Here is a 20,051-nt window from a genome sequence, read left to right on the forward strand (position 1 = left end):
GAACTAAGTACTTAATATGCAGTATTTCATTTAATCCTCAGCAACTCTGAGTTCAGTACCATCACCACTATATACACATGGGCAAATGAAGCCTTAGAGAGGTAAGGCTCTTTGCAGACTCTGCAGCAAACTAGGGAAGAAGGGAGAGAAAGGCCAAGGTTACACAGTAAGTGAGAAAGCAGGGACTTGAACTCAGGAACACAACCCCATGCTACTGGGCTGGTGGATAAACAGAGCCTCAAAGAGGTCAAGCGTGCCTGTGGTCACAGTGAGGTAGGTCCACCCGCCTCTCCGCACATGGCTAAGAGATAGTGCAATTCAATCTTCCCTAATATCAGACTATTACTCTCATCACCAGCTGGAAGCCAAGCCCTATCTTGAAATAAGAGGAGAAAGACAACTTGGGCTCTTTGACGCCGCCTAATAAATGCTGAATATGTTCCTCTCCCATCCCCTCCCCAGGCCCCCAACACGAGATGATGTAGTACAGGGAAACACGCTTTTCTGCTAGTTCTCCAGGTTGCCATTTCTCACTGGAAAACAGACAGAAACAGAACAAGAGATGACTGAGAGAGCTTCTCAACAGTGCCACAGGGGCTCTCCGAGGTGGGGTGGAGGGGACAGGCTCTGAGCAAAGGCCAGCAGCAAGGAGAAAGCAGGCCTTCTGCAGCCCCATTTCAAAGAAAGCACTCCCTCCAGCCCTGGAGTACTGGGGTGGTAGTGGGGGAAGGGCAATGCTTTCTTAAGCATCATGAGGCAGGAAAGACACACACACTGGGAGCAGGTCACAGGGCTCTCTTGAAGAAGGGAGAGGAGAATAAAGCAGGAGGCGATTGAGGAAAGACGCTAACATTGCTTCAAGTAGAGAAGTCCAGAAGGGAAATACCAAATCCAAGGTCAGATGGTGTTTGCAGAATTGCTGGAAATCCCAGGTTGAGGGTCCAGGCCAAACTACCAGAAGAGGCTAAAGGGAAAGAGAAGCCCAAGGAGAGTCCCACAAGGTTTAAACCAAAGGTCATGGTTTGGACCCACCTTCTCTTTTATTATATTTAAGTCACCACAGCACAGGAACCTATAGCCAGAGTTAATCAACAACCAAGGTGGGAAGGGAAGATGGGGGCTCATCCTAAAGACAAGCTCATTAAGGGGAGCCTGGATTTCCACCTTATATCCCAGCTGGCTTAACTTGAGAATCGCAGTTTAAACTGATCTTAAGAATCTCCCTCCTGGGCTTCCCTGATGGCTCAGTGGTTAAGAATCCACCTGCCAATGCAGAGGACACGGGTTCGAGCCCCGGTCCAGGAAAATCCCACATGCCGCGGAGCAACTAAGTCCATGCACCACAACTACTGAGCCTGCGCTCTAGAGCCCGTGAGCCACAACTACTAAGCCCGCGTGCCACAACTACTGAAGCCCACACGCCTAGAGCCCGTGCTCCGCAACAAGAGAATGAGAAGCCCGCGCACCACGAAGAGTAGCCCCTGCTCGCCGCAACTAGAGAAAGCCCACCAATCTCCCTCCTAAAGCCTTCAGACCCTCTTGCCACGAACACACACACACACACACACACACAGAGTGAGAGAGAGAGAGAGAAATCAATGTTCCGTCTCCCTCCTCAGCAACTTATCATCTTATCTCCAGCAAGTCAGGTCTCCTAGCCCAACACTGCACCAACCAAATTATGACCTGAATGGCAAAAAAACTGTGTCACCTAGAGAAACCCAATTAACGACATGACTCTGCTCTCTTAATTCGCCTCTCCCCTCCAGTCATATCCGGGGCACCTGTGTGGCTGACCGCCTTTTCCCACTACTGGCCATGTTCCCTGGCTAACTCAAAAGCCAGAAGACGATTTCAACAGGGGCCTCCAGAGCAGCTAACCCAGAGATGGGAAATCTTGCTCTCCCCAGCACCTTGGCCTGTTGAGAAAGCCGGAAGGACACAGGACAAAAACACCCCCTGGGGGACAGGCGGGAGTCTTCACCTTGAAACCACTCAGTTGCCCCTTAAGCCAGGGCTCCCTGCTGAAGAAAAACATATAAATGCTGCTGAAAGCCCCCAAATGAGGGCATGCAAGAGCCCCAGGAGGGAAAACGAATATTTCGAAGAAATTCCTGCTGCAGTTGTTTCCTCTGATCCCTTTTCTAATGAACCCCTCCCTGGAGAAATCTCCATCGCCTCCCCCTCCCTCCAGCAAAACCAAGAATACCCAGGCTTTTCCAAACCACATGCTGCATGTGTTTGTGTGTGTACAGACATATAAACATCCTCTTCCCAGCCCAGGCCAGAGTTTCTGAAGACAAGAAACGCGTCCCCTCCTCCCCCAGTGCACTTGTCTTTCCTCCCAGCCCCACGCTGCTGCAGAGTTGGTAATGTAATATGCGGGGACCCTGAGACCGGAAATGCCTGGTTCTGGACTGCTGCACTTGAAACGCCAAGGCACGGGGAGAGCTGAGCAGGGGATGAGGGCGGCGGTAGGAGGTGTGCGGCGGAGAGGGGAGGCTGAAGTGCCTGCCGACCGGGAAGAGATGCAATTCAGGGCTGGGCGAGGAGGAGAAAGGGTGATGAGGGGGAGGCTGGCAAGGCAGTGGCAAAGTCAAAATTCGAGGAGCCGAAAAAGAGGAGGGGGAGGAAGAAGAGCTAAGTAGGAGCAAGGGGGGAAAGAGGCCTCAAAGCATGTCAGGGGCCAGGGAGGGGCATCACGGTAAAGATTCTGCAAGCTCAGGAGAACCAGAGGGTGACCCTCAAACACCTGGGAGGAAGGGGATCCGGAACCTGAGTAAAGGTAGAGGAGGAGGGAAGAATGGGGGCGGGGCACCCCAGGGCGGGGACCGAACTGGCTCCCAGAATCTGCAGCGCGTGGAGAGCGTAGGGGAGCGGAGGGCGGAGGCCTGGCAGCAGCGGGCGCCCGGAAGGGGGCGGGGGTCGCCGCGGGGCGAGGCTGGGGGGCAGCGCGCTCACCCGCAGGGCGGACAGGTCGATGTCGTCCAGGCTGCGGGCGGGGGCTGGGTCGCCCATGGCCTCCGCCGGGAACGGGGCCCCGGGGCCGCTCACGCTCCGGCTCGGTTATTCCGCTGCCGCCGTCGCCGCTTCTCCCCCATCGGGGGATCCCGGGGGCGGACTCCACCGCGCCTCCCGCGGAGAACCGGGAGGGGGAAGGCCGGCGGGAAGACCGACCCACCGACTGACAGGCGATATCGCCCCAGAGCCTGCAACCCGAGCCTCCCGACTCTCCCGCGCAGGCGCAGAATGGCCGAGCACCGGGGAGGGTGGAAGAGGGAACGTGACGCGAGCGCGCCGGGTTCCCCCTCCCCCTCGACGCCGACACCTGCGCGCAGGCGCAGGAGAGAGAGCGAAAGGCGCGCGCGAGGACTGAGCGACCGCGCGAGCCTAGCGTGAAAGAAGTGGGCGGTGGCCGGGGCCGCCGGGGAGCGCGCCCACCAGCTGGTGCGCGTGCGCACACGCGTTTCGTTCCCTCCCCGTATTTTTTGCCCTTTCTCTCCCCCGTTTCCTTCTGAGCTCTCCTTTGACGCCTTTCCTTCCCTTTCCCTCCTCTTTCGTGTGCCCAGCTGCCAATCAAGCCACCCACCGCTCTATTTGCGGGGGGAGGGGGGCGGGACACAGCACCCTCTATTACTAGGGGGGTTGTTATGGTAACTCCCCACGCGAGGGCTGGGTGGCCTCTAGATAGGATGGGCTGTCCACCCACCTAATTGCCATGGCAACAGTGGAGCCGCTGAGGGAGGGGCCTCTTCGTGAGAACTTGGCTGGAGAAACCACCTGGGGGATGGGGAGTGGAGAAGAGGACTGGCTGCCTCAGGAATGCCCCTGACCCCCTTCCCCGGATGCAGTGGGGAGGGTTGAGAAGGGGATCTCAGATCTCAGGATAGGGAATCCTACCGCAGACCTTTGTCTCTGCACCTCTTGTTCTGTACATAGGAACTGTTTCAACAATTATTCATTGACTGATCCCTGGAGCTGTGCGAGGGGGAGGGGGTGGCAAAGGGAGGTGGAAGGGAGGAGAAGGGATCTATGTCCAGCCCCTTCAGATCTTGCTTGGGTCACCTCAGGTCTAGTCATGTTGGCGTAGCACCCCCAGCCATTAGCCTCACTGGAGGCTGGGTAATGCTATATAAAGAACAAGGAGTCATGTTCTGCCACTGACATGCTGTGTGACCTTGAACAAGTTGCTTTGCTTCTCTGGGCCTTTCTTTCATTGTGAATTTGAAAGAAAGAGAAGGCCGTTTGATCTTTGAGATCACTTCCAGCAATGATGGTATCTCCAAAAGACCCCACTGTCAGCCTTAATGTAAACATCACTTAGAAGAGTTTGAATGAAAAGTCCTTGGAAAGAGGCAGACATCCTCCTTTCTGGACCCTTCTCCTTTGCACATTCCGATGCACATCCAGTCTTGCTCCTCTCCCGCCCGCCCCTCCACGCCCAGTTTACCTTGCTGTTGTCCTTGTCCAAGCTATAATCATCACCTGCCTCCAATACTCTTATTAGCCTCCTACTTGGTCTTCTTGACTGACCTCCTTAGGTCAATTCTCTATACTCAGAGTGCATGATTTTTCTAAAACTCAAATCTGATGTCACTCTTCTGTTTAAGATCCTTCACTAGCTCCCCACTGTCTTTGGAGCCTCAAGTGTGGCAACCATGATCCTTCAAGATTCTGCCTGCTTCTCCTGCCCTGTTTTTCAGTACTCCACCGTTCCACCTCACATGTTCTAGCCATATGGAAATCCTCTACACGCAGTTCCCAGAACTCAAAAGACCCTCCTCAACCATTTCTTCTCCCCCAGAATATTCTGACCATGCCCATTCTCACTGACTTTTGCTTTGTCCTTCATGTCTAAATCACCTCCTCCATGAAGACTTCCTTGACCCCCTGAGACTGAGTTTGGCTCTTCTGTTTTAGCTACCTGGCTTCAACCCATAGTAACATTTAACACTTTGAATTGTAAATGTTGAATCTCCTTAAAGGCAAGAATTATGTCAGCCTTGTTCAACACAGGGCCTGGCACCCACTAGAGGTTCAGTAACATGCAAGTGAATGACGGCCTGTGTGTCTGGGTAGGCACTGTGAAATATAGTAACTCCAGGACAAGAGCATGGGATAGTAGGAAAAAACACAGTGCTTTGTGCAAATCATTAATCTCTCAGGTTCAATTCTATCATCTGTAAAACAGAGATAATAACAGGAAGGTTAGGATAAAATAAAATTAGGTATGTGAAGCACTTGGTATATTCAAGGTCCTCAGTAAATTTACCAATGCCTGACTCAGGCAGTGTTTAATAAAGACATACTGAATCAAAGAATGAGCAAATTGGGGTTTCCCTGGTGGCGCAGTGGTTGAGAGTCCGCCTGCCGATGCAGGGGACACGGGTTCATGCCCCGGTCTGGGAAGATCCCACATGCCGCGGAGTGGCTGGGCCCGTGAGCCATGGCCGCTGAGCCTGTGCGTGCGGAGCCTGTGCTCCACAACGGGAGAGGCCACAACAGTGAGAGGCCCGCGTACCGCAAAAAAAAAAAAAAAAAAAAAAAAAAAGAATGAGCAAATTAAGATCACAGAGGTAGGACAGATGGCCACCCAAACCTCAAGAGGCAGTCTAACCTGGGGGGTGGGGAGGATAGAGAAACAAGATTGGCCCTGTGCTGATAATTATTGAAGCTGGAGTATTGATGTGTGGGTACCTGAGGTTTCATCAGTCTATTCTCTACTTTTATGTCTATATGAAATTGTCCATAATAACTTTAAAAGAGACAATATGGTAGAGGAAGCCCTGGATCAGGCATCAAGAAAAGTTAAACTATTAAAAATAAGACAAATTTTAGGGCTTCCCTGGTGGCGCAGTGGTTGGGAATCCGCCTGCCAGTTCAGGGGACACGGGTTCCTGCGCTCTGGGGCCCGTGCTCCGCAACGGGAGAGGCCGCCACGATGGGAAACCTGCGCACCGCAGCTGGAGGAGGCCCGCGCACAGCGGGGAAGACCCAATGCAGCCAAAAATAAATAAATAGATAAAAATAAGACAAATTTTGGATCCCTGGGGGTTGGACATTTTGCACAGACCCAATCACCCTCAGGGCCTCCCACCCACCTTGGGAGGCTGGATTCATTCTCTTCACCCTGGGTCTAAGAGGCAACTCTTCTGATTGCAGGCCCACTGCTTTTTTTCCCTACACTGTGCGGGCCTCCATTCAAGAAACTCCAGGACAAATGAGTGGGGAGCAGATAGACCAGCAGACAGTATGAAGCAGAAGCCCACCTCCCCCTGGCCCAGCCCTGGGGCAGCTGCTGCCTCCACTCCACTCCGGCAGTTAATGAGGTAATGGTCCCCTAGGGAAAGAGCCCTGAGTGCTGACAAGGAGGCTAATTAGCAGAATGCCAATTAGTACCTGGGGGCTGGCTCTACATGGGAGGGGTAATTTCTTGTGTGGAAGCGGCTTCTTCAGAGGAACGGAGTGGGGGGGCTGGACTCAAAGGAGAGGATGGGAGCAAGGCCACAGTATCCCCTCTCTCCACGCCATCATCCACAAGCGCACCCCTCCTCCAGGAAGTCCTCCTAAACTGCTCACTCTATTCCCCTCTGTTTCTTCCTGCTCCTGTGGTCAATTCGGAGATTGGGGAGTGAGGCTGGGGGAACAAAGGGCAAGATCCAGGACTGTACTAAACTTTTTTCTAATTGCAAAATATTTCACATATACAAAAAGATATGGAAAAAAATATATAAAGTTCATATCCCACCACCCAGCTTAAGAAACAAAAGTCACCAATTCACTCAAAGAGCTCTCTCTGTATACCCCTGTTATCTTATCCTTTTCTCCCCACCTGCCGTGGGAGGTAACCCTCCTCAGTCCAGTGTGAACTACATTCTCTTGTAGACTACACCATCTATTTTCTCTCTTCCCTCTGGAGCAATAGAACTCTGTGCAATGTGCCAACCAATAGAACTCTGTGCAATGACGGAAATGGTCTGTACCTGCACCGTCCAATATGCTAGACACGAGTGGCTCCTGAGCACTTGAAACGTGGCTGCTGCGAGTGAGGAACTAAATCTTTACCTATTTCTAATTGTAATTAATTTAAATGTAAATAGCCAAATGTGGCTGGTGGCTACTGTACTGGACACTGAAGCTCCAGGACATACGTGCCTGTCCCACGAGGGTGGGGACTTTGTTGTACTCACTGATGTGAGTTTAGAATGGTGTCTGGCAAAGAGCAGGTACTCAATAAATATCTAAGTCAATGACTGAATCTTTACAGCAAGCCAGTTATTAAGTATTATTCCCATTTCCCAGTTGGGATCACCGAGGCCCAGAGAAGTGATGTGACTTGAGAAGGTCACCAAGGTAGTAAGTGACAAGTCCAGGATTTGGGCCCAGTTCTTCCTGACCTCAAGCCTTATACCCTTATCCACTCCCAGGGGCTTCGCTAAGCCTCTCCCCTTGCAGTCACTTGAGGAACAAGAGGCAGCCCCTCTGGGCCCTTCTTTGGGCGCCTCCCTCACCTGAAGCTGCACCATCAGCTCCACTGTCCTCCAGGAGTCCTGGTTTGACCCCGCCCTTCTTTTACCCAGGCATCCCTGTGTGAACACCTGGTCTTCCCAGCACCTACTGACGGAGCTCCCGAAGCCACAGACGAGCGGAGCGGAGCTGAAGTCACAGAAAGAAGAAACCAGTGGTGTGGAGAGAGGATGAAGGGGCCTGTGCTGCTGTGTGTAGGCCTGGGGGGGGGCAGCTGAGACAAGCACTCAGTTCAGCCCAGGAAGAGGCAAGGACCTTTTCTAGGCTTTTATTTATGAAACGCTTATTGAACTGATACAGAGTTAGTGCCTGTCATCAGCTGGTGGGGGAGGTTAGTGTGCATCCCCCCACCCCCCGTCCCCTCCCCACCATGGGCACTGAAGCCGGAGCGGCTGCATCCTTCCCTCCACCTTGGCAGTAATGAACCGGGAAAGGCCCTGGGGCAGGGAGGGCATTCAAGGGCAGGAAGATGAAGGGAGAGATGGAAGGCCTAGGGCAGAATCTGGTCCTCCTGGAGTAGGAGGCTGGCCCCAGGCATCCTGGCAGGTGTTTTGCTTCTCCTTTGTAGCAGTGGTTTGAACTGGGCAGCGAGGAGGATGAACTTCTCTGGACCCTCTCCTGCCTCCTCAGCCCGGGCTTGAGAGTGTCCTCTTTGGCTACTTCTCAAGAAAGGGTCCTCTGTGACTTCTCTAGTTCCCTCCGGGGATGCCTGCCTCCCCCAGGTCTCAAAGGCACTGCCCTCGGTGCTCAGGGTGAGGGGGCAGGGAGCCAGATGAGGTAGAGCCCAGCAGCTGGTGACCTCTCCCGGGCTGGAGCCGCAGCTATGTCCACACTTCTAGGGGCATCACGCCCTCCTTGCTCCCCAGGGGGGGCAGCAAAGACTCATCCTCCAGGAACTTGAGGGGGAAGTGGACCAGGTGGCCCTGGACCTGGGTGAGTTCAGACCGGGCCAAGGGAGGGCTGACCGTGGCCAGCGGCTCCACGGCCACATACTCCCGGAGTGCCCGCAGGGAGCGAATGGCGTTGGACGGCAGGCAGCGGAAGATCTGTGGGCGAGAGGCATGGAAGCCAATAAGGCTTGGGGAGACTGCCCAAGAGTCCAAGCCCAACTAGGCTAGACGCCCTCATGCCCACCATATCCCTCTACACTGACCCTGAGCCACTGAATCCCATGATGTCCCCAGACCCTCATCCTCTTATGAGGATGGCTGTGCGGGGGCTCCTCTCTATCCCACCCTAGACAGGATAATCCATGAACTTCCCCCTGCCAGCACCCCTGCCCACCCCCCTTGCCCACCTGCTCATAGATATTGGCATTGCTCTCAGCTGTGTCTTGCCACGACTGGAAGAAGTCATCACAGACAGGGTCTCGGAGATCCAGGTCCGGCCGGGCATCTGCCCCGAGAATCACGCTGCAGGAGAAAGGGGTCCCAGCAGGGCCAGATTAAGATCCTTTGAAAGCCTGAATACCAGAAAATTATAATGTGCCTACCCAGGTATTTCAAAATAGAAGCAATGTTAGACAGTACAATAAGCGTAAACGAGTCCAACAGAGCTTTAATTTGTCTCTACTTTGGCGACTACTTTAATGCTTTAAAAGATACACCAAATTACTTTTGAAATATTTGTTTCTCATTTTTTCGGTATCCCTGCTTTGCCGGTACCTTAAACTGGATGAGTCTGCCTCTTGGGAAATCCAGTACTACCTCTAAGCAATCCTCACACTTGCTCAAAAGGCAGACCCTCCCCCTTTCCACCTCTCCCACTACGCTGTAGCACCCCACCCCGGCTCTACCTGAAGCAGTGTTTCCGCAAACTCAAGGCAAACCTGCCCGCCTCATATTCCACACCATTCATGAGGGATGCCTCCATCTCCGTGTCCTCGATCAGCACAGCCAGCTCACTGTCCCGCTTCCCCAGTAAACTCCGATCATTGATGTTTGCGGAGCCTGGTGGGTGGTGCGGGACACACTGCGTCCTCCTGAGCCCAGGAGACCCCATCACCTCTACCCAAGAACCAGCCTGGGGGCAACACACCTTCTTTGGCCTCCATCCCCAGTTGGGCCTCAGCTGCAATCTCCACCACCCACCTCCATCCCGTTGCCCCTGGCTGGGCCCTGCTCCACTTCTCCCCACCCTCCTCTCGTTGCCGGGGGCCGAGATCCAGCACTGACCAATGATGACTGTCCGGTCATCTGCAATGAGCATCTTGCTGTGGATGTAGATGAGTTCTGAGACCGGGTGCCTACCCAGCTCTCCGTGTGTGCGAAGCCCACAGATGGAAATATAGTCCCGCCACGCTGTCCCCACTGTGAGTAAGAGATGGGGGGAAGGGGAGTGCAGAGAGGTAATCTCCATGTGCAGACAGAGCCCTGTCCCATCTACCTCCTCACTTCAGAAGCCCTGGTCTATATACTTCTCTCTGCAGTGTAAGGCCACCTGCGGGCTCAGGCAGTAGCTCCAGAAGCATGCAGGAGTGATAGCCTCCTTCCCTCCATCCCTGGGGCTCCAGTCCCTCAGTTGCCCCCTCCCCGGGGGTCCAGGGCTTGAACCCCCAGCTCCCAGCACTCACTGGCTGCTTTGAGGCGATGTAGAATTGAATATTCTCCACGACACAGCGTCCTGAGGGAAGAGAATGGGTGAGGGAAGTGGAGACTGGGGAGGAGATGGGGGATGTCAGGAGAGAGGTGGACCTCAAAAGTCTAGCAAGAAGGGATCAGGACGGAGTCAGGATGGAGGCATAGGTAGGATGGGGCCATGGAGAGGTAGAGTCTGGCTGAGGGGGGCGGGGGTCACCTGTAAGTGAAGTGCAGAATGGCCTGGATGGAGTTACCACCACCTGTGGAGATGTCGCCCTCGAACCCCGGGAGCAGGGGCAAAAGCATGTAGACTCGGAAGCACTGCCCCTGTCTGGGGAGGGGTGGAGTCAGAGGTGTGACCTCTCCCCCAAGCCCCACCCATCCAGTTGGGCTTAAACCACGCCCACAATCTTCACACTCTGGCTGGTCTATCTTACTTGTGGGCCTTCAGGATTCTGTCCACAATCTCATCGCCCACCTTGTTCAGCACCGTCCGCCCATCTGAGCAGCTAATGAAGAATTGATTCTGGGGCAGGGACCAATGAGAGACATCAGCAGTCTGGCCCCAGCCCCTGCCCTCAGCTCCCTGCTGCCGTCCCCAGCCCCAGGCTCCAGGCCCTGGCCCCAGCCTTCTGCATTTCTCCAGGCCCAGTTATGCCAGTCCTCAACGATTGATGCCACTGACATCCTAAGTCTCTCCCCTGGGATGTCCCCTCCGTTCTCTGCCCCACCCTCATCCCGGTCAGACCTCAATGTAGAGGAAGTGCTGGCTCTCCCTGATGGTGTGCAGGTAGGCATTGAGGATGGAGTTCTCCAAGGTCCCCGCTGACCAGCGGTCCACTGACCGCAAGACCTGGGGGGGACGGCGAATATGATGTGGCTCCTGAGCCCGGGAGAGGAGGGGTCTGGCGGGGGCTCTCAGGTCAGGGAGAGTGGGCCGGGGCATTGGGCTGAAGGGAGGGAGGCGAGGGCAGGCTGAAGTCGGAGCCTCACCTGCACGGTGGCGCACTGCACTCCCGGGAGCATGAAAGGGAGCTGGTTTGCGGTGCTGATGGACTTGGGCAGCAGGTAGGGGTACCTGGGTATCTTGTACTTGGCCTTGGTGGTCTGAGGAAGAGGGATGGCAGAGTCAGAGGGAGGTGACGAGCTGCCCCAGGCTCCCTCCCGCCCTCCAGCCTCACAGGAGGGATCGAGCACCTTGGTGAAATTCCAGCGCTGGATGAAATGCCGGGCAAGGTCCCTGGCGGGTGAGCCATGGACCACCACCCCGACGTCCCGCCATGGCATCCGGGGTGTGGTCTCCCTGTCAATGAAATCTGGGGGTCCCAAGAGAGTCAGGGGAGAGGTCAGGGATGGTCTCTTGGGGACACTTGGGGCAGAGAGGAGGAGGGTGCATTACCCTTGACCCAGTTCATCCCATCCTCAGTCCCAGCCCTGCCTTCTACCCCTGCTCCCCGCTCTCACGGGCTTTGGAGGAAGGGGACCCCTACCCTCAAAAGGCCGATCCAGCTGGACCCAGTCCTTAGTGATAAGATTGCTGTAGTCCTTGCCCAGCCAGAAGAGTTGGTTGTGAGAGAGGTCTGGTGTAGCTGGAGGGTCTGAGCATGAGGTGGGAGGCTGTAGGGGGAACACACCCAAGCCAGGGGCAAGGAGAGGTCATGGGGCTGTACAGAGCCAGGCCAAAGAGAAGAAAGGAGCACTGGGAGACTGGGAGACAGAGAGACACACAGAGTAAGAATGAAGCAGAGAGAGTTTGATTCCCCGGTCCTCCCCTTCAGATGCATTTGAAATCCCTAGAGGAATGGGGGGAGGGGTGGGTAACGGACATGGGGAGGGGACCGGGTCATAGTATATTCAAAGCAGGTTCTTGGGGTCCCAGAAAGGCCAAGGAACCCTGAGTGTGGGCTTGGAATGACTGGAGGGGAAGGCTGGAGCCGGGAAGGGGTGTGGATTTAGGTTAGCTGAGTTTGGGGGAGCTCAGGAAGGCCTTGGGGGGTTACCTGGGGGGCAGCTGACTCAGAGGAGTCCCGAAGGTCAGTCAGTCTGTAGTGCAGGTCATCCCAGCGGCCATAGGCGAGGTCCAGCCCCCCCAAGAAGGCCACTACTTGGTCCACCACCAGGAGCTTCTCATGATGGGCCCACAGAGTCACCTGGTCTGGGTGGCGCATCACCTGGAGCAGGTATGGGGGAGTTCAGGAGAGTGAGCTTAGGTGGGAGAAGAAAGAGGAGGCGTTGGGGGAGAGCATGGAAAGACGGAAGGATGAGATGTTCAAGAAAAGGGAGGGTTGAGGGGATGGGAAAGTGTGGTGAGGAGGGCTGCAGGGAAGGGGTCTCTGATGCCTGAGAGTCACCTTTATGTTGGGATGCAGTAGCATTAGAACCTTCTTGCTATAGCCACTGTTGATGGCCAAGGCCAGCTCCACTTCCTTAAACAGCAGTACGGACACCCGGACACCCTCCTCCTGTGGTTAGTGAGGGAATCAGATCCTAATGCCTCTCTCGGAAGGACCCCTTCCCACCCTCCCAAACCCTTCCCCATGCTCAGGGTTCCTGTATATTCCTCCTCCCTGTGTGGAGATCCTCAAAGCTCTGCCACTTACACCCTGCTTTGATGCTCACAGCAAACCCAGATTGAATATCATCTATCTGCTCACCCATCCACACATCTACCCACCTAGCCAGCATTATCTATCCACCCATTTTCCCCAAAATTTACTCATCCCCTTATCTACCATCTATCATTCACCCATCTACCTACCCACTCTCCTACTGATCCACCTTCCCAACCTCACGTCCTTCTATCTATCTCCCTTTCCATCATCTACCCATCCATTCGCCCACCCACTCTCCATCACCCACATATCTTTCCTCCCACCCATCAACATCTATGGAGGCTCCCAACATAGCAGACACTATGCCTTGTATTGGAACTAGTGATATTAATCAGCCCAGGGAGAGAGACAGACATGTCCACCCTGCAGTAACACAACAGAGTGTAATGGATACTGGGAGGAAAGTCTATACCAGGTAGAGGAAGGGCAAGCACAGGGAGGTGTCAGTTCTCCTTAGGGAAGGGGAGGCAGCGATGTTTGCCAGACACTGAGCCAGGATGGGCATATTTCCTCCTCCTCAAGTTTCAGATTCCCTGCCTTCCCCCATGCTACAGTCCCTTCTAACCAATCTCCACCCACAGGCCACCCCGCCACCATGCTTCCCCTCTGGCCCAACCACTCTCCTCACCGCCTTCTTCTTGAGCATAATGTCCAGTCTCCAGTCATCTGAATGGGCCGGACGCTTCAGGTAAATCTCAGGACTCAACCTGGGATTCAGGGCAGCGGGTAAGGGCAAGCTAAGCTCCCGACAACAGTCACTCCTCCCCTTCCACTCCTTTTCTGACCCATAAGCTGATGTGTTGCAGGCCCTATCCTACCGCTTCCTGCTCAGGCTTTTTCCCCACTTACCACCAGTCTGTGATGAAAATCTCCTCTTGAGCTCGCAGGATGGCATCAGCTGCAGCAGCAAAGTAACCTGCCCCATTCACAAACCTGGGGGGAGGCCAAGCCAAGGAGGTCAGGGGAGTCAGAAGCCAGAAAGCTCTGGAGAGTGAAGACCGGAGGATAGTCATGGGTCAGAGGTGACAGCAGTGTCAAAGACCAAGAGAGATCAGAGAGGTCAGACAGTAGCAGATATATCAAAGTGGGATAAATTTGCCAGTACAAGCTAAATAAAATTACAAACTACAAAAGACACAACAAACCAAAGAAAATGACTAAAGATTGGGAAGATTAATACATCACATATAAAGAGTTCCAACATATCAATAACAAAAAGACATACAGGGGGCTTCCCTGGTGGCACAGTGGTTGAGGGTCGGCCTGCCGATGCAGGGGACACGGGTTCGTGCCCTGGTCTGGGAGGAGCCCACATGCCGCGGAGTGGCTGGGCCTGTGGGCCATGGCCGCTGAGCCTGTGCGTCCGGAGCCTGTGCTCCACAGTAGGAGAGGCCACAACAGTGAGAGGCTCGCGTACCGCAAAAAAAAAAAAAAAAAAAGACATATAGACCAACTGAACAAAGAAAAGTGCTTTCACTGCGGAGGGCACGGGTTTGGCCCCTGGTTGGGGAACAGGGTCCCACAAGCCGCACGGCACAGCCAAAAAAAAAAAAAAAAGAGAACTGATAGTTCACAGGGGGAAAATGGCCAATCATAGATGAAAAGATGTTCAACTTCATCACTAAACAAGGAAATTGATATTAAAATGAATAACACTTTTTAAATTCACTAGATTGGCAAAAAATAAAATTGCAGGTTACATTCAATATTAGCATATGGGGAAGTGAGTATTCTCATAGTTTGTGAGAATATACATTGGTTTTATAGCTTTTTTAGAGGACAGTTTGGTATTACCTATCAGAATATTAAATCCACATACCCCCGATACCATTAAATGCACTTCGTAATTCTATATCTAGGAAGACATCCTATTAAGTGCTTAACCAAAGATTATGTTCATTGTAGTATCGTTTATAAGACTGAAAGTGGGAAATAATGTAAATGCCTAATCTCTGATACGTGTTAAGTGAAAAAAATAAAACAGAGTGCATGATCTCATTTACATTAAAACAAAAAGTAACATATATGCTAAGCACATGAAAATATGCAGGAAAAGATCTGGGAGGATAAATATCAAACTATCACCAGGATTACTTCTGGGGAGAAAAATGGGATTTGGGGGAGGGGGTGTAGAGAAGAACTAAGGGCCAGGGGGTAAAGGCTTGTGCAGTGAACTTTAATTTTTTTACTTAATGTGTTTCCGTATTGTTAGACTTTTAATAACTAACAGTCCTGTTTGATGGTGAAGAGCAGGGTCTTGACCCAGACTAGCTGGATTTGAATCCTGGTTCCACTGTTTACAAGGTGTGTGACATTGACAAGTTACTTAACTTCTCCTTGCCTCAGTTTTCTCACCTGTAAAGTGGATATAACAACTGTACCTGCTTCACGGGGCTGTTGTAAGTTCATAAACATAAAACACTCAGAATGGTTTCTGGCACACACTAAGTGCTACATAAGTATTAGCTATGATCAGTTCTTATGTTAAAAAATAAATCTCAGGCTTCCCCGGTGGCGCAGTGGCTGGGAATCCTCCTGCCTATTCAGGGGACACGGGTTCGAGCCCTGGTCCGGGAAGATCCCACATGCCACAGAGCAACTAAGCCCGTGCGCCACAACTACGGAGCCTGTGCTCTAGAGCCCGCGAGCCACAACTACTGAGCCTGTGTGCCACAACTACTGAAGCCTGTGCGCCTAGAGTCCGTGCTCCGCAACAACAGAAGCCACCGCAATGAGAAGCCTGCGCACCGCAACGAAGAGTAGCCCCTGCTCGCTGCGACTAGAGAAAGTGCTAGCCAGCAACGAAGACCCAACACAGCCAAAAATAAATAAAATAAATAAATTTTTAAAATAAATAAATTAATTAATAAATCTCTATCCCACCCCTCTAGGTCGTCACAAAGCATTGAGCTGATCTCCCTGTAGGGAGGGTGGGAGGGAGGCTCAACAGGGAGGGGATATGGGGTTATAGGTATACATAGAGCTGATTCACTTTGTTGTACAGCAGAAACTAACACAACATTGTAAAGCAATTATACTCCAATTAAAAAAATCTCAACACCACCTCCAAGAAAAATTCTTGCCATGACTCCTCTCTGCCTATGATAAAGGTTAACACCCTCAGCTTAGTGGGAGAGGCACTGATCAGACCCTGCGACCCCCAGACTCTTTACTGACCACTGCTCCTCACGCTGCAACAATGGTCCGTCTTTGTGGTTCCCAAACACGCTGGGCTATTTCTAGCTTCTCTGCACGGACTGCCCTTCTCCATTTTCTTTATCTTGCTAAGGTTAACCTCAGGGTTACTGCCTTCTAGAAGCCAGTCCTGACATCCTATGCTGGGGCAGATGCCCCTCCTCTGTGCTTGGTACCCTATACCTACCACCAGCGTGGCAAACTCCCATTGTTGCGGGACTGAATCACCTACTGAGTCTTATCCCTGCCACTGGACCTGGCACATAGTGGGTGCTCAGAAAATGTTTATTAAGTGGACGAATAAATCAGAGACATTTTAGATCACTGAGAACAGAGAGGGTCAGTGTGGTGAAAGGAGGTTAAAAAGGTCACAGGAGGTCGGAGAGGTCGGGGTCAGAGATTACCCAGTTTGGGGTTCAGAAAGATCAGAGGGGAATCAGAGGGATCAGCATGATTAAACAGGTCAGGGGGTCAGGGAAATTTGAGAAGTCAAAGGGGGAGGTTATTGAGGTCAGAAGGGGTCAGAGGAGATAAAGAAGATCAAGGACTCAGAGAAACCAAGGAGGTTGGAAAGGCCGCTGACGATTTCAGAAAGGATGTCAGTTGACGTCTCACCACCGGGCCAGGGTCCCAGGCCGAGGTGGAGCATAGCTTTCGTGCCGGTGCAGCTGTACAAAGTCTCTGCCCGGGCCATGGGCCAGCTCAGTGATCTCCTGGGCCCACCACCGTGCCTGCCGGTAGCTGCTGCACTTGAGAATCAAGGACCTGGACGGGAACAATGGGTGAACCACAATCCTCACCCTCCACACCTCTGGCCTGGCCCAGAAACCTCCCCTTTAGCTATCACCTCTTTCCTACCTCTTCCCTTAGTCCCTACTTGACTTCACAGGGACAGGGAGTGTATCTGCCTTATTCACAGTTGGGTCCTTGGCGCTTGGTATCGTGCCAGCCACTTAAGTTTGTTTTTTGGGGTTTTTTTTTGGCCATGCTGCACTGCATGTGGGATCTTAGTTCCATGACCAGGGATCAAACCTGCTCCCCTTGCAGTGGAAGCATGGCCTCTTAACCACTGGACCACCAGGGAAGTCCCTTAAGTTTGTTGAATGAATAAATGGATGAATGCAGTGCCCTATCTTTTGCACCAAAAGTCCTTCCCCCAGGCTTATACTCAACTCTCTTTCTCTGCGCCCAGCCTCTAAGAGCAGCCCCAAGCATCTGACTAGAACAGTTCTCTGGTTCCAAATCATGGCCGGCTCCAGGGAGGTGGGAACGCCTTCCTTTCTTCCATGGTCTCTTCCACTTAACTCCCCTTAGGGCCCCAGGCTGGCTCTTCACTCACCAGGTGTCTGTCCACACCAGGGAGGCCTTACCTGTGGGAGGTGTCGATCCGGACCCCGTACCGTGCCTCTGTGCTCCTTTTCCCCACCTGTACCTCGAAGCCAGGGTCGAAGAGCTGAACAAATGTGATGGTGCCGGTCTCGAGGCACATGTACAGCAGGAAGGAGTCCTTCACCACCAGCCACCTGGAGTGGAAGGGCTCTGACCATTCCTCCATGCCCCTGGCACCTCCTTCCTCACCCCCACCCACTGCCCAGCGGCTCTGCTCAGGCCTCACCGCTTGGACCAGCGATAACAAACTTGGTCTCGGCCACAGCAGGTGAGGCCAGGAACACGGTGGCCACCTGAGCGCTTCCGGATGACCCCCTCCCTGTGGGGAAAACCAGGAAGAGATGTTGGATGAGGCTGGATGAGGGATCCAGACCTCCAGCCCGCTGTGCACTGCTCTTTCCCTATTCTCAGCCAGGGAGAGATCCAGATGTTGGCAGATGGCGGGTGAGGGGTGTCAGACACTCACAGTCCTTTGGATCCAAGGTCTGGGATAAAGGACAGCTGACTGACTTCCAGAAACTCTGTCTGCAGAGGAAGAAAAAGGCCCAGAGGAGAGACTCTTATTTTCAGCCCCTCAGACTCTACTGACCCTGGTCCTCTGCCCCCTGCTCCATCTCAAGAGACCTGGCACCAGCCTCTTGACCTTACCATGGCATGGTAGTTGCGGTAGAAAGACATGGTCAGGAGGCGGTTGAGGTAATCCTCCAGGTATTTCTGAAGTAGGGATGGGAAAAAGGGAGAGACAGATGGGACCAGAACCATTTGCACCCAAACACCTTCCCAGAGGACCTGGTGTCTGGTCCCACCTGTTTGCTGGATGCATGTCTGGCGGAGCCCTCAGGACCTGCCCGGGGTAGAGAGGGCATCTGTCTGTTGTTTGCCTCTTGGGCTGGAGAAGAAGCAACGGCAAAGCTGTGGAAGTGATGGGGGAGGGTCAATAGGAGGATGGGAGGATGGGTGCCTAGGTTCCTGAAGCACTGGAGGTGGGGTCTTGGAGGAAGCGAGGGGCTGGCAGAAGGAATGCCCCTTACCCTGAGGATGGAGACAGAAAAAGGTGGGAGGCTGCCAAGGGTACTTTGGGCATCCAGCCCTGCTGAGATACTGGCCCAGAACCATGGACAGGGAGAGCTGAGCAGGGAAGGTTTCCTGGTAACCGGGGTCAGAGGAGCAGGCCCAGTGGCCAGAGTTGGGGGAGGAAAGCAGCTGGGGGAGGAAAGGCTGTGGTCTGGGGATGAGACAGACGGAAAGCAGCAATGGGGGCTGGGGCAGTGACATCCCATGCTGCCCCGCGGTGAGGGGGCACCTGCCCTTCACAGGAGGCAGTCTTGTCCCCCTCACCGAGCCAGAGGGAGCAGACTCATCAAGACTTTGTGTCTCAGGAGGTCCCGATGCAATTCCTGGAAATGACGGAACTTCTTCTTGGTTGTCCAAGTAAAGTCACCGTGAGTCAAGCGGACAGAATACAGAGTGCAGGTGCCCACCTGGGGGAGTGAGGAACTGACTGAATGGATGTCCCCTGGTTGGGTGGCAGCCCCCACTCTGGCCAGCCCTCCCCTTAGCCCCCTCCCTGGTGCCAGCCCAGCCACCTTGGATCCACTGGTGTATCTTTCAGTGCCCACCACCTGGGCTATGACGGGAACCCCAGGGGCAAACACCAAGGGGTGAATTTTCAGAGGCTGGAGGTCGTAGATGGCCAGAAAGGGGTGCATCCGGTCAGCTGACAGGAGAGAAAGTGGAAGAATGTGGACTCCAGGAGGTCTCAGCCCCTTCCTCCTCCTCTCCCTGAGGGCGTCCTCCCTGTGTACCTGAGTCCTCTCCCTCCTTCAGAGTGTCCACCTCATCGGGCTCCATCTGTAACTGTCTGGAGTCCAGGTCACCCCCAGAGGGGAAGAGGCTCTCGGAGGTCGCCGCCATCCTAGGAATATGGGGAGGCCTCAGGAAGGTGACCTGCTTTGCAGAACCCTGCCCGCCATCGCACCCCACGGTCTTCCATCTCCCACAGGTCCCCCGCTACCCCCCACCTGGCTCCCGTTGACTCCCCGTCTCTCTGATTATGGCTCATCGGTCTGCAACGTCCTGCCAACCCGCCTCTAATCTCCATCCCCTATCTCGATCCTTCCTGCATCCAGAATGCCTGAGTCCCGCCTCCCGTCCCGTAACCAGGGTGCCGAGGAACACCCGGCCAGGCCCGGATGGCCCCGAAGTGGGGCAGAGCAGAAGCCAGGGGAGGGGCCCCGGGGGTTGCCAGGGGTCCCGAGCCACCGGGGCTCCAGCCAGGCCAAGCCAGCTGGAAGAAGGGGTCCAGGCGGGAATGAGGAAGTTATGCGTTCCCCGCCCGGGAGGGAAACCCCGAAATCTGAGCATGAGGCTGAGTCAGGAGGACCCGCAGCCCAAGCTCATTCCCGTCCCCGCCCAATTTCCTGGGCCCGGCACCTCCGCGGCGTCCCCTCCCCGGCCCCCTCACCCGGGCAGCCGAGCCGGAGGCAGCGCAGCAGAGTCAGAGCCGGAGCCCACAACCCAGAGGGCCAGGGCGGGGCGGGCGCTCAGGGCCTGCCCTTGGGGGCGGGACGGCCCCCGGCCTCACCTCCTCCGGATTCTCGTCGGTCCTGTCCCGCCCCCGCCGCCCTCGGCCTGTCCTTGCAGTCCTGCGTGCGGCCTGGGCGCTGGGGCCGCCCTCGGCTCTGCGGGACGGCGCTACCCTCCCCGTGCATCGGTGCGGCGCCGTCTGCCGGGCTGTCAGTCTGTTCCG

At 54.3% G+C, this 20,051-nt stretch overlaps 2 protein-coding genes across 15 annotated transcripts in view; both read right to left on the minus strand.

Annotated features, from left to right (window-relative positions):
• MINK1 (misshapen like kinase 1) overlaps positions 1-3,233 on the minus strand; it is a 48,189-nt gene extending 44,956 nt beyond the window's left edge. For all 13 annotated transcript variants that reach the window (XM_059996809.1, XM_059996807.1, XM_059996811.1 and 10 more), the window contains exon 1: positions 2,962-3,233. In XM_059996809.1, coding sequence (XP_059852792.1) covers positions 2,962-3,018 — 57 coding nt within the window. In that variant the 5' untranslated portion in view covers positions 3,019-3,233. The remainder of the gene's footprint in view (positions 1-2,961) is intronic.
• Positions 3,234-7,868: 4,635 nt separating this feature from the next.
• Positions 7,869-20,025, minus strand: PLD2 (phospholipase D2). Of its 2 annotated transcripts, none has more exons than XM_059996814.1 (25): positions 19,887-20,025; positions 19,108-19,217; positions 18,889-19,019; positions 18,641-18,783; positions 18,109-18,214; positions 17,951-18,016; positions 17,769-17,827; positions 17,529-17,621; positions 17,284-17,436; positions 16,529-16,678; positions 13,568-13,651; positions 13,347-13,425; positions 12,458-12,568; positions 12,107-12,277; positions 11,597-11,723; positions 11,304-11,422; positions 11,100-11,213; positions 10,855-10,959; positions 10,544-10,632; positions 10,324-10,437; positions 10,100-10,149; positions 9,702-9,836; positions 9,323-9,476; positions 8,825-8,939; positions 7,869-8,573 (listed from the first exon to the last, which is right to left on the minus strand). In XM_059996814.1, the coding sequence occupies exons 2-25, from the start codon at positions 19,214-19,216 to the stop codon at positions 8,349-8,351; spliced, it is 2,802 nt and encodes a 933-aa protein (XP_059852797.1). In that variant the 5' UTR covers position 19,217; positions 19,887-20,025; the 3' UTR covers positions 7,869-8,348. The 2 variants fall into 2 exon arrangements, with proteins under 2 accessions (XP_059852797.1, XP_059852796.1); XM_059996813.1 differs by lacking the exon at positions 19,887-20,025 and adding an exon at positions 19,767-19,820.
• Between the last annotated feature and the right edge of the window lie 26 nt (positions 20,026-20,051).

This window comes from Delphinus delphis, chromosome 19, assembly GCF_949987515.2.
Source record: "Delphinus delphis chromosome 19, mDelDel1.2, whole genome shotgun sequence".
Lineage (NCBI taxonomy): Eukaryota > Metazoa > Chordata > Mammalia > Artiodactyla > Delphinidae > Delphinus > Delphinus delphis.